The sequence below is a fragment of the Puntigrus tetrazona genome, chromosome 8 (assembly GCF_018831695.1).
Source record: "Puntigrus tetrazona isolate hp1 chromosome 8, ASM1883169v1, whole genome shotgun sequence".
In the NCBI taxonomy this organism is placed as follows: Eukaryota; Metazoa; Chordata; class Actinopteri; order Cypriniformes; family Cyprinidae; genus Puntigrus; species Puntigrus tetrazona.
Window position 1 is genome coordinate 2113373 of NC_056706.1, and position 15000 is coordinate 2128372.

The following is a 15000-nucleotide window of genomic DNA, read 5'->3' on the forward strand; positions in this document are numbered from 1 at the left end:
ATGTAACATTAGAATTTAAATTAAAATTTTTAAATAAATTACTTTTTTTTAAACACAGAATGCAATAAAATATAAAACTGGCAAGATGTGAACTCTGATTACAAAAAAGAACTGTAAAAATTGACATGTAAAAAAAAGTAAAAATTTACATGGGAAAAAAAACAGTAAAAATTTGAAATCTAAACACACACACATAAAAAAAAAATTAGTGAGTTAGTCCTAATTGCGAGATACAAATTCAAAATTCGTAAAAAAATCTATAAAAAAAAAATCCAAGATTTAAACAAAGCATCCAGGAAGTCAAAATTGTGAGAATTACAAAAAAAGCTTCCATGCGTTTCTCCGTATCCGTGACTCATCCGTGATGTTTTTCGCTGACCGTCAGATATGAGCAGATGTGCCGACTGTTTAATTTGCGGCGTGTGTTGCCTCGGGTTCATAAACTGCTGATTTGTGAATCCGTGTAAGCAGATTTTCTGGAAACTGTTGACCGTGAGCAGCTGTCTCTTCCTGACCGACACTGTACTGGAAGATAAAGCTCTCCTCCTCTCCTGCTTTCGTCGGGCCTTCGGTCCCGTCTGATTACTTCTGCTGTTCTCCGGAGAAGTGCCAAACATCACAAAACGGTCCCTCGGGGTCGAGCGAAACCCCCGTTGCAATTAAAGCTCGTTTCGAAGGCCGTGACGAGGACTTATCGTGACTCTGCCTGCTCTCGTGGAGAGAGACGTGTCTTGAATGCGGGTCAGAGTTGGTTGACCTTTACGACTCTGAACTGTAAGCGTCTTTGTGGAGGTTGCGTTACGTAACCTCGATGTCCAGTAGATATAAATCCAGAACAAGGGCTCTTTGGGAACGGACTTTCTGTCCCGGTTATGCAACTGCGTTTGCAAATCCTGCTGATTGCATTTGTGCTGTGACCTTTTGACCTCAGCTTTGTAAAAGTCACGCGTTACCTGCATTGATCGTCTGTCGGTTACTCACGTGTGTGCCGCTGATTGATTTAACTCCGATGTATCGATTCATTTTAGAGGGAAACTTGATCTACGTCTCTGTGTCTGCAAAAATTAAAGTTGCGATGCAATCTTCAAAGATGCACCCAGCAAACAAATTGTTGTCAGCTCTGCGGTCAAATGCATAAATAAGCATGACTAGGGACTCAATTTGCACAACTTTAAATGCAATTTTTTTATTTTTTTGCACCCGGATTTTTTTTAATTGCATCTCGGTGAAGTATTAGAACAAACCATATGTTGTTAGGATACTTTATAAATCAAAGCAACTACAGATGTCTTAGTTTTTGACTAAATGCAAAAAAAAAAAAGCATGCAATGTTCATTTTGTCATCATTAAATACGGAAGTGCATCATAAACTTAACGTAATAAATCAGCAACTTCATCCAATATTAAATTGTTCAGACGTCTTTTGGACAACAATATTATCTCGCACGCTTTTATTGATTTAAAACATTTTTAGTATGTTTGAGACAAAAAGCTCGTAGAGCGGATCCTAGTGTCTCGATCGGTTTCAGCTCTTGAAAAAAATTACAATAAATAAAATATATATATATATATATATATATATTTTTTGACAGGCTAGCAAATGATAATAATAATTTAATAAATAAGATATGATAAAAGCAAATGAACTAACTAAATATATACATATGATAAAAGCAAATGAATAATAAATATATACATATAATAATAATAATAATAATAATAATAATAATAATAATAATATAGAAATATAGTGACAAAATATATTTAAATATATTAGTATTATGAATAATATTAAATACGTTGTAAATGTAAAAAATACAATTTGTAAATTGTAAACATTTGTACATAAAATATTAATAATACAATTTCTTATTTAATATTCTTATATTTACTAAAATTAATAATAATACAATAATTTAATAATACAATATAAAACAATATTAAAAATAAATTAATAAATAAAAAATATGAATAATAGTAATATGTATATTTGTTCAACAAGGTCAACTAGTGCTGGAGAATGGACATCATCAGCCGAATGAATGAATGAATGAATGAATGAATGAAGGTAAGAACAGATGAGGATGATTGTGCTGGTTGTGATTATAGTGTGGACCTGAGCACAAAAGCTGTTAGCGTGTGTTAGTGTTTGAGCGCTGCTCTGTGTTTCTGTGTTTGATATCGGCCAACTTCCTTTCCAAAATCTGATTTGGCCCCTGCTCTGCTGCGGGGCCCGGGGGCCGCTGACTCTTCCCATCTGGAGACTGGAGGCTGGCAGAGGCTTCATTTATTGGACGCTCTGGCTATAACTTCCTGTTTTGATCAGTCAGCCTGCAGGAGAGCGCTGCGATGCAGTTGAGAAAAAAATAGCCTTAAATAAATATTTCTATTAGATAATTGTCACGGAAAAGAGTGTGTCTTAATATTTTTGTTACTTGTAATAGAATAAAATATTTGTAAAAAAAATAATAATAATTTTTTAGATTAAACTGATGTATTAAAGCAAAAAAAAAAAATACTACTGAATTAAAGAAATATAAAAAAATATATATATTAAAACCCTTTTTTTGTATAAGTATTGTTTTGTCCTAAAAAACCTTAAATCAGTCAGATAATGTATAAATCTCAATTTAAATTTTTTTATTTAATTTAATCATCATTTAATCATTTAATCACTGGACCAGGGTCACATATTAATACTAAAACCATTAATGCTTACTTTAATATTAGTTAAAACAAACTATTAAAATATTTTTGTGTTTCTAAGCATTTTAATTTTGCATACAAACAAACTTAAAATGCATACAAAACAAAATAAACTATTAATAAATTGTATGTATATATCTGTATGTATGTACACACACACTAAAAGAGAAGTAATTGAACAATTATATAACTTTAAAAAAATATGTATATATAATTATAATTATAAAATAATAAATAATAATAAAATAATATATATTTTTAAAAAAAAAAAAATGAGTAATACACACATATATAATACACATATATATAAAATGTGTGTGTTTGTATAAAAATACATTGCCAAAAAATATAAAAAAACAATTACTAGTATTATTATAAAATATATAGAAATATAAAAAAAATAACTATTTTACAAAAAAATACTAAAACCGAAAAAAAGCTTGCTAAACTTTATTAGTGCACTCCGCTTCCTGGCCGGACTGAGCCTGGTCTTATCCTGCGCTCTGCGTCCAGCGGATAGTGGAGGAAGGTCTGCGCTGACGTCAGGCTCCGGGGATGTTTGTCCAAGCGCTGTCAGGGTCTGACACGGGCCGCCTGGACTCTGACACGGATGGGAGATAAGAATCCTGTTTCACGCAGCACATTTCTGCTCGGATGAATCATCTGCAAAAACAGGGCTGCTCCGATGCGGAAGAGGAGCGTACAGCAACAGGGCCCTCAAAATTACAGATAGTACTTCTAGTGCCCCTGTTACGGATCACAAACCATGCTTTATCAGGAATTACAGACATGATGAGGTGACTGAGTCCAGTCGGTCAATCACAGCAGACTCGTGTGCCAGGCAAAGGAGGGTTGGGAGTCGTTTATGAGAAAATAAGTTAAAAATAAATGCATATCATAGGACACCATAAGTGTTTTTTTGACCTTGCGTGCATCAGCCTGTTGTTAGGAGCCAAAGTATGAACCTTTCATTACCCATAATAGGGCCACTTATTATATAAATATTAATTCTAATTAGTATCGAGTTGTTTTCGAATTTAAACGGCACCGTTTCGTTTGGGGAAAAAAAAAGCTTTTGGCTTTTCTGCAAAATATTACTAATGCATGTTTATGCATGTTCAAAGCAATAGCTAGTATATGTGTATATATATATATATATTTTATATATATATATATATATATATATATATATATATATATATATATATATATATATATATATATATATATATATATATATATATATATATATAGATATATGTATAGTATATGTTATATATATATATATTTATATTGTATATGTGTATATATATATATATATATATATATATATATATATATATATATATATATATATATATATATATATATATGTATATATATATATATATATATATATAGTATATATATAAAGTTTGTATATATATATATGTGTATATTTTATATATATATATATATATATAATATGTGTATATATATATATATATATATATATATATATATATATATATATATATATATATATATATATATATAGTTTATATTTTGATAAATATTTGTATATATATAAATATATAATATATATATTGATATTATTATATTATATATATATATATATTATATATATATATATTATTTTTATTTTTAATTTTTTCAAAATATAAACTGTATGTTTGTCTTTATTATATATATTTATATTTATATATATATATATATATATATATATATATATATATATATATATATATATATATATATATATATATATATATATATATACACACACATACATTGCAGTACACACATACTTTTTAGTAAAATGGTTAATTGTTTTGACAGCATTACTTGGCGTATACTTTTTGTAAAAGAAATGCATGCTTTTATTGAGCAGTGTAGCGGTTGTTGAGGTCTGGATGTCAGCGGTGCTGTGATCGTTGTGTTTCTGTTCTCTTCTTTGGGTCGGGGGGAGGATCTGTCCCCTTTCAGTCCTTCCTCTCTTTAATGAAGCCTCTCTCTTTTGTTTTGTATTCGGGGGTTTGTTCGCTGTGTGCTGCACGCATGAATATCCAGCTCAGACGCGGCGTCACCTGCTCTGTGTGGAACAGCTGACACTTTCATCGAGTCGATCTGATATTAAGCTTTCAGAGGAAAAATAATATAGACTTAAATTATTGGAAGAAAGAACATTTGGAAGAAATGTTAGGTCTTGATATTAAATATGTTTTATATAACATAAATATTATGAATATAAATATATATACGTGAATATATCAATATTTAAAAAAAAAAATATATATATATATATATATATATATATATTACACAGCGTTGTACAGTACACAATGTAAACAAAAACTGTGATTTTTTTATTTTTTTAAATTTTTTTAAGTTAACCTTGTGTGTGGTGTCATGAATTATTCTACTATATTTATTAATTATTTTTTTAACATGGAATAATTTACAACAAAAAAACTATCTAACCAAAATCTATCTATCTATCTATCTATCTATCTATCTATCTATCTATCTATCTATCTATCTATCTATCTATCTATCTATCTATCTATCTATCTATCTATCTATCTATCTATCTATCCATAAACAGCTTTTTATTATTTAATAAAATATAAAATGTTTATTTATTTCCTTTTTATGCAATTATTTACTAAAAGTACATTTCCAACACAATCATTATTTAATTCTTTACTGTAGTGAATGGCATTTTTAAACAATTATAAATGTTTTGTTTTGCAAAAATTGCATTACAGAAACACTGCACTTTACGGAGGGTTTAAGTGTAATTTTTGATGGTCTCGTCCACCTGCCTGTCATTTTTCTCTCCGGGCAAACCTCTGCATCTAATGCCTATTTATTCCACGTGAATCTCGCTCATGGATCTTTTGTGCGCTCTAAATTGTCCCGAGCCTCCCAACAATCGGTCCATTCAGGAGCCCTGGACTGGGTTTGCCCCGGGCCGCCGTGGGAGAGAGTCGCGCCGAGGGCATGAAAGGAGAAAATGTGATGTTGCACGGCGTTTCAATACAGCACTGCAAAAAAAGTGGATCTTCGGGATAATTTGAGTGGTTTCTTGCTGGCCCGAGTGAAAATCCTTTCTCGGTGCATTATGGGTAACCTCCTTTTCTCTTTCCTCCCCTGTTACCGTGATTGTGGTTGCTACGGCGACAGAACAAAGTACCACGGCCCCTGGAATGCTGGGAAAGAATGTGTCTGGGGGGGGAGAGAGTATGAACCAGACCGGCTCTGATAACAACAAGTGCTGGAAGGGAAGAAGCGTACGAAGCTAAACCCTCTGATGACCCTCGAACAGGTTTATCGGCTCGCTCCGGTGCTGCTTCGTAAATCATGCGCAGGTATCGTTGAGGATGTTAAGGCAAGGCGGGTTTATTTGTGTAACGCGTGCTTTACGTGACATAACAATAAAAGTAAAAACTAAAACTTTTTAGAAATGAAAATAAAACTAAAAAATTGCTAGTTTAATACATAAAATGCCGTTCGGAGGGTGCTTTTTCAATAAAAGCGCATGTGAGTTTTGAGTCTTGATGTAAATATGGCGTCTCTAATGCGTCTCTTAAAATGTATGTACGATTCATTTTTACCGTTTTTGTGTTTGCCGACTGAATAGAAATGCAGGGTCTTTTAATGTTTTTGCTGCGTTTATTCGATTAAAAATAGAATAAAAAATGTGAGTTGCTATTACAGTTTAAAACGGGTGTTAAAATACTGCGTGAAAACAATGTTAAGCATATTTTTTTTTATTTCTGTGAAGCGCAGCTGTATTTTCAGCGTCACGCGGTCCTTCAGAAATCATTCTGATATACTGATTTACTTCTCGGGGGAAACGTTTCTGATGATTAGCAATGCTGAAAACATTTTGGGAAAAAGAGTGTGAGTGAGTGTCTGCGAGAGTGAGAGTGTGTCTGAGAGTGTGAGTGTGTGAAACTGTGAGTGGAGTGAGTTGCAAGAGAGTGAGAGTGTCTGTGAGAGTTTTATGTGTGAGATGAGTGTGTGTGTGTGTGTGTCTGTGTGTGTGAGAGTGTGTGAGTGAGTGTCTGCGAGAGTGAGAGTGTGTGTCTGAGAGTGAGAGTGTGTCTGTGTGTGTGTGTGTGTGTGAGTGAGTGTCTGTGAGAGTGTGAGTGTGTGTCTGTGTGAGTGAGAGAGTGTCTGCGAGAGTGAGAGTGTGTGTCTGTGTGAGAGTGAGTGAGAGTGTGTCTGTGTGAGTGTGTGTGTGGAGAGTGTGTGTGTGTGTGTGCGAGAGAGTGAGAGTGTCTGAGAGTGAGAGTGTCTGTGTGAGAGTGTGTGTGAGAGTGAGAGTGTGTCTGTGTGAGTGAGAGAGTGTGTGTGTGTCTGTGTGTGAGAGTGAGAGTGTGAGTGAGTGTCTGCGAGAGTGAGAGTGTGTCTGTGTGAGAGTGTGAGTGAGTGAGAGTGTCTGCGAGAGTGAGAGTGTGTCTGTGTGAGAGAGTGTGTGTCTGTGTGTGAGCGTGTGTCTGTGTGTGAGTGAGAGTGCCTGTGAGAGTGTGTGTCTGCGAGTGTGAGAGTGAGAGTGTCTGTGTGGTGAGAGTGTGTGTGTGTGAGAGAGTGTGTGTCTGTGAGAGTGTGAGTGAGTGAGAGTGTCTGCGAGAGTGTGTCTGAGAGAGAGAGAGTGTGAGAGTGTCTGTGTGTGGAGTGTGAGAGTGTGTGTCTGTGTGAGAGTGTGAGTGAGTGTCTGCGAGAGTGAGTGTGTCTGTGAGAGTGTGTGTGTCTGCGAGAGTGAGAGTGTGTGTCTGTGTGAGTGAGAGTGTTCTGTGAGAGTGAGAGTGTGTCTGTGTGAGAGAGTGTATCTGTGTGAGAGTGTGTGTGTCTGTGTGTGAGTGAGAGTGCCTGTGAGAGTGTGTGTCTGCGAGAGTGAGAGTGTGTGTCTGTGTGAGAGTGTCTGTGAGAGTGTGAGTGTGTGTCTGTGTGAGAGTGTGAGTGTGAGTGAGTGTCTGCGAGAGTGAGAGTGTGTGTGTGAGTGTGAGTGTGTGTGTCTGTGTGAGTGTGTGTGAGTGTGAGTGTCTGTGTGTGAGGAGTGTGTGAGAGAGTGTGTGTGTGTGTGAGTGTGAGTGTGAGTGTGTGAGAGTGTGAGTGAGTGTCTTGAGAGAGTGTGTGTGTGTGAGTGTGAGTGTGTGTCTGTGTGAGAGTGTGAGTGAGTGTCTGCGAGAGTGAGAGTGTGTGTGAGAGTGTGAGTGTGTGTCTGTGTGAGAGTGTGTTGAGTGTGTGTGTGAGAGAGTGTGTGTGTCTGTGTGAGAGAGTGTGTCTGTGTGTCTGTGAGAGTGTGTGTGTCTGTGTGAGAGTGTGTGTCTGTGTGAGAGTGTGTGTCTGTGTGAGAGTGTGAGTGTGTGTCTGCGAGAGTGAGAGAGTGTGTGTCTGTGAGAGTGTGTGTGTCTGTGTGAGAGAGAGTGTAGTGTGTGTGTGTGAGAGTGAGTGAGTGTCTGTGTGAGAGTGTGGTGAGTGTCTGTGAGAGTGTGAGTGTGTCTGTGTGAGAGAGCGTGTGTCTGTGTGGTGAGCGTGTGATAGTGTCTGTGTGAGAGTGATGAGTGTGTGTGAGAGTGTGTGTGAGAGTGAGAGTGTCTGCGAGAGTGTCTGTGAGTGTGTGAGTGTGTCTGTGTGAGTGTGTGTGTCTGTGAGTGTGTGAGTGTGTCTGTGTGAGTGTGTGTGTGTCTGCAAGAGTGTGTGAGTGTGTGTCTGTGTTGAGTGTGAGTAAGAGTGAGAGTGTGTGTGTGTGTGTGTGTATAAGCAAACATGTATGCAGTTTGTTGAACATGAAACCAAGTCACACACTAAAGCCACTCCTCAGTGCGGTATGAAGTGTGTGTGTGTGTGTGTGAGTGTGAAGAAGGATTAGGAACAGATGCCGTCGTTGGCGATAAGCCACATGAACAGAACGTTTTGTAGATGGAGATGCTCCGGTTCTGTCCGGATCTCTCGTGTGTGTTTATATCCAGCAAATCCACGATGACATACTGTTTTAAAAGCATTCAACGGCTTTATTTTATCCAGCTGCTCTCAGATCCAATCAAACCTGGGTTCCCAGAAACCCGCGAGGTTTCCCAGGAGTGGTTTTAGCGCATTGCTGTGCGGTTGCTAGGTGTTCGGTGTGGTTGCTAGTTAGCGTTACGTTTTCCGTCCTGATTTGAGGTCAGCTAATGCCTCCCTCAGTGCTTTCCCGTGAAAAACTGAAAGTTGTTGTTGGGGTCGTATTATTAGACGTATAGCAGATGGTCAGAAGCTCATGAATATTCAGTGGTAGTGTTTGTTCCCGATGCTTTTTACATTCTCAGAGACAATCGTGAGTTTGTGTGAATGTGTTCGACCTGACGCTCGTGTGTTTGTATAGTAAATAAGCACCGGGTTTGTGAATGTAGACTTTTGAGGCTTTCCCAGCCCGTCTGTTTGCAGTCTTCAGCGGGTAAGAACTGAAATGACCGAAGCCTCTGTGATAGCCCGACCCAAGAGTTTTAATTAAAGCTTAAATGATTCAAATAAGCTATTTATTGTGTTATTTTTTTATATGAAACAACATCTGAGCTCTACTGTTTCTCATTGCCGCTAGTTATATCACAAAATAAACATGAATGAACATCAGATGGTGCAAAAAAAAAAGCATTTTATAATGAAACGCAAGCAACAAATGTCATTTTGATGTGGTGGTGGCGGACCCAGCCTCCCATGTTGCCAGATCTAGCTATTATGGGTGTGATTGGACTTGTCTTTTCTACTTAATTTGACATTTTAGAAAGTCAATAAAGTGGCAAGTTAGCGAGTTAAGGTTAGTATCTGCGTCTTATATTATTTATAAATCTGTATTAATTAAAAAAAATAAAAATAAATAAATTATTTAAAATATCTCTGGCAACACTGAATCGCTTGGAAAAAAGCCCACAGACAGGTTATTGCTGACAGGAAACCGCAATCAATAAGACAAACACAAAAAACACCATCATGTTATCAGTCAGAAACATCAAAAACAGCATTTAACACTAGTCCAGAGAACAAACAGATAACTGTGAAATGAAATATTTAAACCTTATCCGTGAGCACGTTTATGCTATGTTTGGTATAAATTAAAACTTTTATTTGCAGTGATTCTGTGAAAAGTAGAATTGGTTTTATGACTAATAGAAACATTGTGCCAGTCACCGAGCACGTGTACTGTGATATTTACATTTGATTTTTTTTTTTTTTTTTTTTTTTACCCAAAGAGACTTTAATCAGTTCTATAATAAATGAAAAGAAATCAGAATAGGAGCAAGCTAGTGTTCGAGGCCTTTTTTTAATTGCATTGTAACTAAAAAGGAAACGAATAATGTTTATTTTTGTTATTAAATGAATAGACTTCAAGTCTAAAAGGGTATATTATTTATTTTAAAGAACAGAATTAGAATAGAAAGTGCTGCACGTGTGCTTTTAGCTGATTCTTGGAGATGGTAATATCATTTGGACGTCCTTTGCATTGCAAGTAAACCCTGTTTCTATTGAAACAAACTCTGTTTAGTGGAGAAGTGAGAGCTTCGACCGATCCCAGTTCCTAGCCTTTGAAGGTCTGGATCTTCAGACGCCATCACAAACAGAGCCGCAACTCGAAACGTTAGAGGAGAGCCCAAATTGCCACCAACATCAACACCGTCGTGAGCGCAATAACAGCCTTTGTTCTCTCGCCCGCAGAGAAGAGGTCCACCAGAACGCCGTTCGCTGGAGGAAGAGGTTCTCCTTTGTGTGCAAAATGAGCGCCAACCCCAACACCGGCGTTCTGGACCCCTGCGCGTGCCGCGTCTCGGTCAGGAAGGTGAGATGATTTCTTCACCAGGTTTGAGGTCTAGAAGTTCTCTGCCGGCTCGACTGTCCCGTCTCTGAACCTCGCTCTCTTCCTGTTTTCGTTGCAGGAACTCAAAGGAGGAAAAGCTTATTCAAAGGTGAGTGAAAGCTTCCACATCTTTCCTTGCTGTGCGTTTATATATAGATCTGCATTCGAAGGCTCAAATATTAATTCAATGATTTCAATTTAACATGAATTCAAATGCCTTTTAAATGCCTTTTAAAATATGTTTTTAAGCCACAGTAATTATTATAAAACATTAATAATAAAGAAATTAAGACTTTTATTCAACGAGGATGCATTAAATTGATCAAAAATTACAATAAAGATGTTTATAACGTGATTGCCGTGTTCTAGAATGATTAAAGAGTCCTAAAAATCGAATGCATCGCGGTTTTAACAAAAAATATTTAGCGATTTATGTCATTTTTAAAAAATACAGCTTTAGTCGCAGGAATGAACTGCATTTTACTATATATTCAGCATAGAAACGAGTGCAATAATATTTCACACTTTTGCTGTTTAAAGTGTATTTTTAATCAAATAAATGCAGCCGTGGTGAGCAAAAGTGACTTCCAAAAATGTAAAATATGTTTCTTGTTTCACTTGTTTTATTAGTGGACGTCATTACTGCTCGATAATCCACATAAAATATCTTCCGTGCGTAATTATGACCTGATTTCCATGAAACGCTCTCAGAAATAAAAGGTACAAAAGATGTCACTGGGGCGGTATCTTTTCAAGAGGTGCACGTTTGTACCTAACAGATCCATATTGGTCCCTTAAATATACATATTAGCACTTACATTGTGCGTATCTGAACCTAAAAGGTACAAAAGTGCCACCCCAGTGCCCGCTTTTGTACCTTTTTTGTTTCTGAGGGTGCGTGCCTTTCTTCGGTTTTTCCATCACAATGTTATAAAACGTTGCTTTCTCAACATCCTCGCAGCATATTAAAACGACATGAAGCTCATCATGTGAAAAGGTGTTACTTTAGCACTCTACAGTCAACAAAACTTACAGGAGGCACTAAACCGCCTCGATGTGATGCTGTAAACTCATTTCTCTGGCTTGTCACAAGACTTACTCGCTCGTTATGATGCCAGCCACAGGTTTCAGGCATGTGACGCTTATCTTACATAAGCAATGCTTAAAGGACCATTCAAACACGGGGCTTGACCCGCCGTTCCCCGTAAGTGCCCTAGATAGTGCACAGAGGTGGGAATGCTTCATTCTTCAGCAGTTAATCAACCTTTCCTTGTATTCTCCCCTGCAGCCGGGGCTAAGTTTGGACTTCCCCGTCTAAAAATACTCGCGCTCCTCGGGAGAAGGGCTCTTTAAATAAATGCATCTGGCAAGCGGTAGGTGTTCAGGGAAACAAACCCTCGGAGAGACGTGACAATAACTCAACAGGATGTTTAACTAGCAGCCGTTTACCGAACGCTCAGACAACTCGGGTCAAAATAGCCGGTGATGAATGCATCGACTAGAAAATGTAATCTGTTCGACAAAACATCAGGCCGTCGTACGTTTAGACTGGCGTCATTTTTGCAGGAAAAAGACCCCTGAAAGCAAAGAGGTGTTAAATTTAATAATAAAGGCTTTTAGAATATTGCTAAATATCTTAATATTACATAAATGCTGTTCTTTTTGTGTAGACGGACAGAAAAAAAAATTGTAACTTAATTAATTAAAAAGAAATGTAATATTATTCAAATAAAGCCAGCCCGGGAGAAATTCATGTAATTTAAAAAAACAAATAAATAAAACTAAAAATTCTCATTTTTTAGAAAAAAGCATAGTAATATACAAGGCGCAGCAATGCAAGAAATTAATTTAGAGGAAAAAAAGGAATAAATAGAAATCAACAGGGAGGCAGTTTTAAATAAATAATAGAAAAACAGAACAGAATAAATAGTAATTAAATAAAAGGAAAACCGAAACTTATTTTTAAGCACAGAAGAGAATGTTTTTTTTAAACTTTTCTTTTCTTCTGTGATTCCTAAAAAAAATTAAAGGCATCACTGTTTCCTTTAAAATATGAGCAGCATGAAGGTTTCTGAAGGGTCATGTGACCTGAAAACTCAGGTTTGATCACAGAAATAAATATATTCAAACAGTTATTTTAAACCGTAATCATGTTTCACTGTGTTTTCTAAAAGCTTGATGAGCAGAGAAGGCTTTAATGATTACCTCCAGAAGTGGAGTATTCTGGGAAAACGTGACTGTGATATTCCGGTACGGACGGATCTGGTATTCCCCTGCAGCTCGGCTCGACTCGTAATCGAATTAGTTTTGAAAGGCAAAGTTTCAACGAACTGCTGGCTGAGAAAGAGCGGGAGGGAACGGGTCTGACGCGCACCATATGCTCTATACGCTGCCAAACTGTAATCGGCGCATATTTCACGTTTGGCATGGCGTGATGGGAATCCTGTGTCTCTAAACAAACCGCTGTGTGTGTGTGTGTGTGTGTGTGTGTGATCCTCTCAGCTGGGCTTTGCTGATCTGAACATGGCGGAGTTTGCTGGCTCGGGCTCCACCGCTCGCTGCTGTCTGCTGGAGGGATACGACACCAAGAATACCCGGCAGGACAACTCCATCCTGAAGGTCAGAGGTCAAACACCAGCTCACACACACTATTACTCCCCATATATATATATATATATTTATATTTATATATATATATATATATATATATATATATATATATATATATATATATATATATATATATATATATATATAACAAAAATTAAGACATCAAATTAAATGAAATATATAAAGAAATATACAATTCAAGGCAACAGGGTCGAAAAACCAGGCAAAGAAAGACACAAAACAATTATGCAAGAAAAATTGTACAAAAAAATAAATTAAATATAAATAAATGAATGCATAAAAATTGTGCCTTAAAATGGTTAATCTCGACTCTATAAATAAATTTTTGCATACATAATGTATACTGTGTTTATTGTTTTATATAAATATGCAAACATTTGAAAATATGTGCATATACACATTTATATATTTATTTTTACATTACATACACATATTTATTATATAATTTTTTTAAATATATACATGCATGTATTTTTATATATATATATATATTATATATATATATATATATATATATATATATATATATATATATATATATATATATATATATACATACAGACACATCATGTAAACAATAAACTTTATTTTGGATGTGATTAATTCTTTGACAGCACTAATGAAAATATATATTTAAAATAAGAACTTAAATAGAAAATAAATAACTAGATGAAAATAAACAGACAAAAACAGACTTTTTCACATTTTTAAAATCAAGCCAGTAGAAATGGAAACTCCAGGGACATTGCACAGAAATGCAATAAATGAATTCTACACAAACTGATCATTTTTTAATTCATTTCTTTTTAAGACAACAGGGGCACATTCAAGAAGTTAATTTTAAATAAATAGAAACTTGACATGTTTAAAATGAGCAAAAAGAGCGTATGTAAATACGTAATAATGATTGCACGCGCATTTCTTCTGCGTGACGGTTATGTCACGTTGCATTATTCTTCATGAAGCTCTAATACGGTGTTTCCTGTCATGTTGTAGGTGACCATCGGGATGACCCTCTTATCCGGAGATCCGTGTTTCAAAACGTGAGTGTGAGCTCCGGCGCCTCCTTCAGGACGTTACAGCGGACATTATGAGGACTTTCACTGATTCCCTGAGTCTTTCTGTGTATGATTAGTCCCCCAAGCACCGCCAAATCTATATCTGTGGCCGGCCGGGACCCTTCCCTGCAGCTGGACTGTAAAGGAGAAGGAACCGCTGAGGTTTTGCCCCGACTGACCAAACAGAGACCTTCTATACTCGGCTCCGGTAAAGAAAAAGAAAATAATAAAATTACTTTATTAAAGGTGTGTTTCCTAAATCCTAACATGCACCTATAAAGCAGTATAAAATACATTGCGTGGGTGAAAATAAGAGATTTCTCTTTTATGCTAAAAATTAGGTAAAAAATCGTGTTTCGTGAAGATATTTAGTAAATATATTAAAACCAAATTTTTGATAAGTATTATGCAGTGCTAAGAACGTCATTTGAATAACTAATAGTAATAACTAATAATAAAAAGTGATTTATTTCACTTTTTTTTATTTTTTTTGCACCCTCCGATACTATATTTTCACATGGTTATAATATCTTGAGCACCTGACCCTTACGGCTCACAGAAGATCGCTGTACATCACCAGTAAACGTCACGTTTCTGTTCTTTAGTTCGTGGTACGATCATTAATTTTCATGATCTGTGTTTGTTCTTCAGCTCTTCCTGAGGAGGTGGATCAGGTTCCCGATGAAGCGTTTCACACGGGCCATTCACGAAACTCAAGTTATGCCAGCCAGCAGAGCAAACTCTCAGGTGTGTGAGTGTGTGTGT

General features: G+C 36.0%; 1 protein-coding gene across 2 annotated transcripts in view; it reads left to right on the plus strand.

Moving 5' to 3' along the window:
* The window catches only part of fam102aa (family with sequence similarity 102 member Aa), a 27542-nt gene that overhangs the window by 6983 nt on the left and 5559 nt on the right, over positions 1-15000 (plus strand). For both annotated transcript variants that reach the window (XM_043247803.1, XM_043247804.1), the window contains exons 3-8: positions 10408-10528; positions 10626-10655; positions 13049-13165; positions 14174-14220; positions 14313-14443; positions 14887-14982. In XM_043247803.1, the coding sequence (XP_043103738.1) occupies positions 10408-10528; positions 10626-10655; positions 13049-13165; positions 14174-14220; positions 14313-14443; positions 14887-14982 (542 nt within the window). The remainder of the gene's footprint in view (positions 1-10407; positions 10529-10625; positions 10656-13048; positions 13166-14173; positions 14221-14312; positions 14444-14886; positions 14983-15000) is intronic.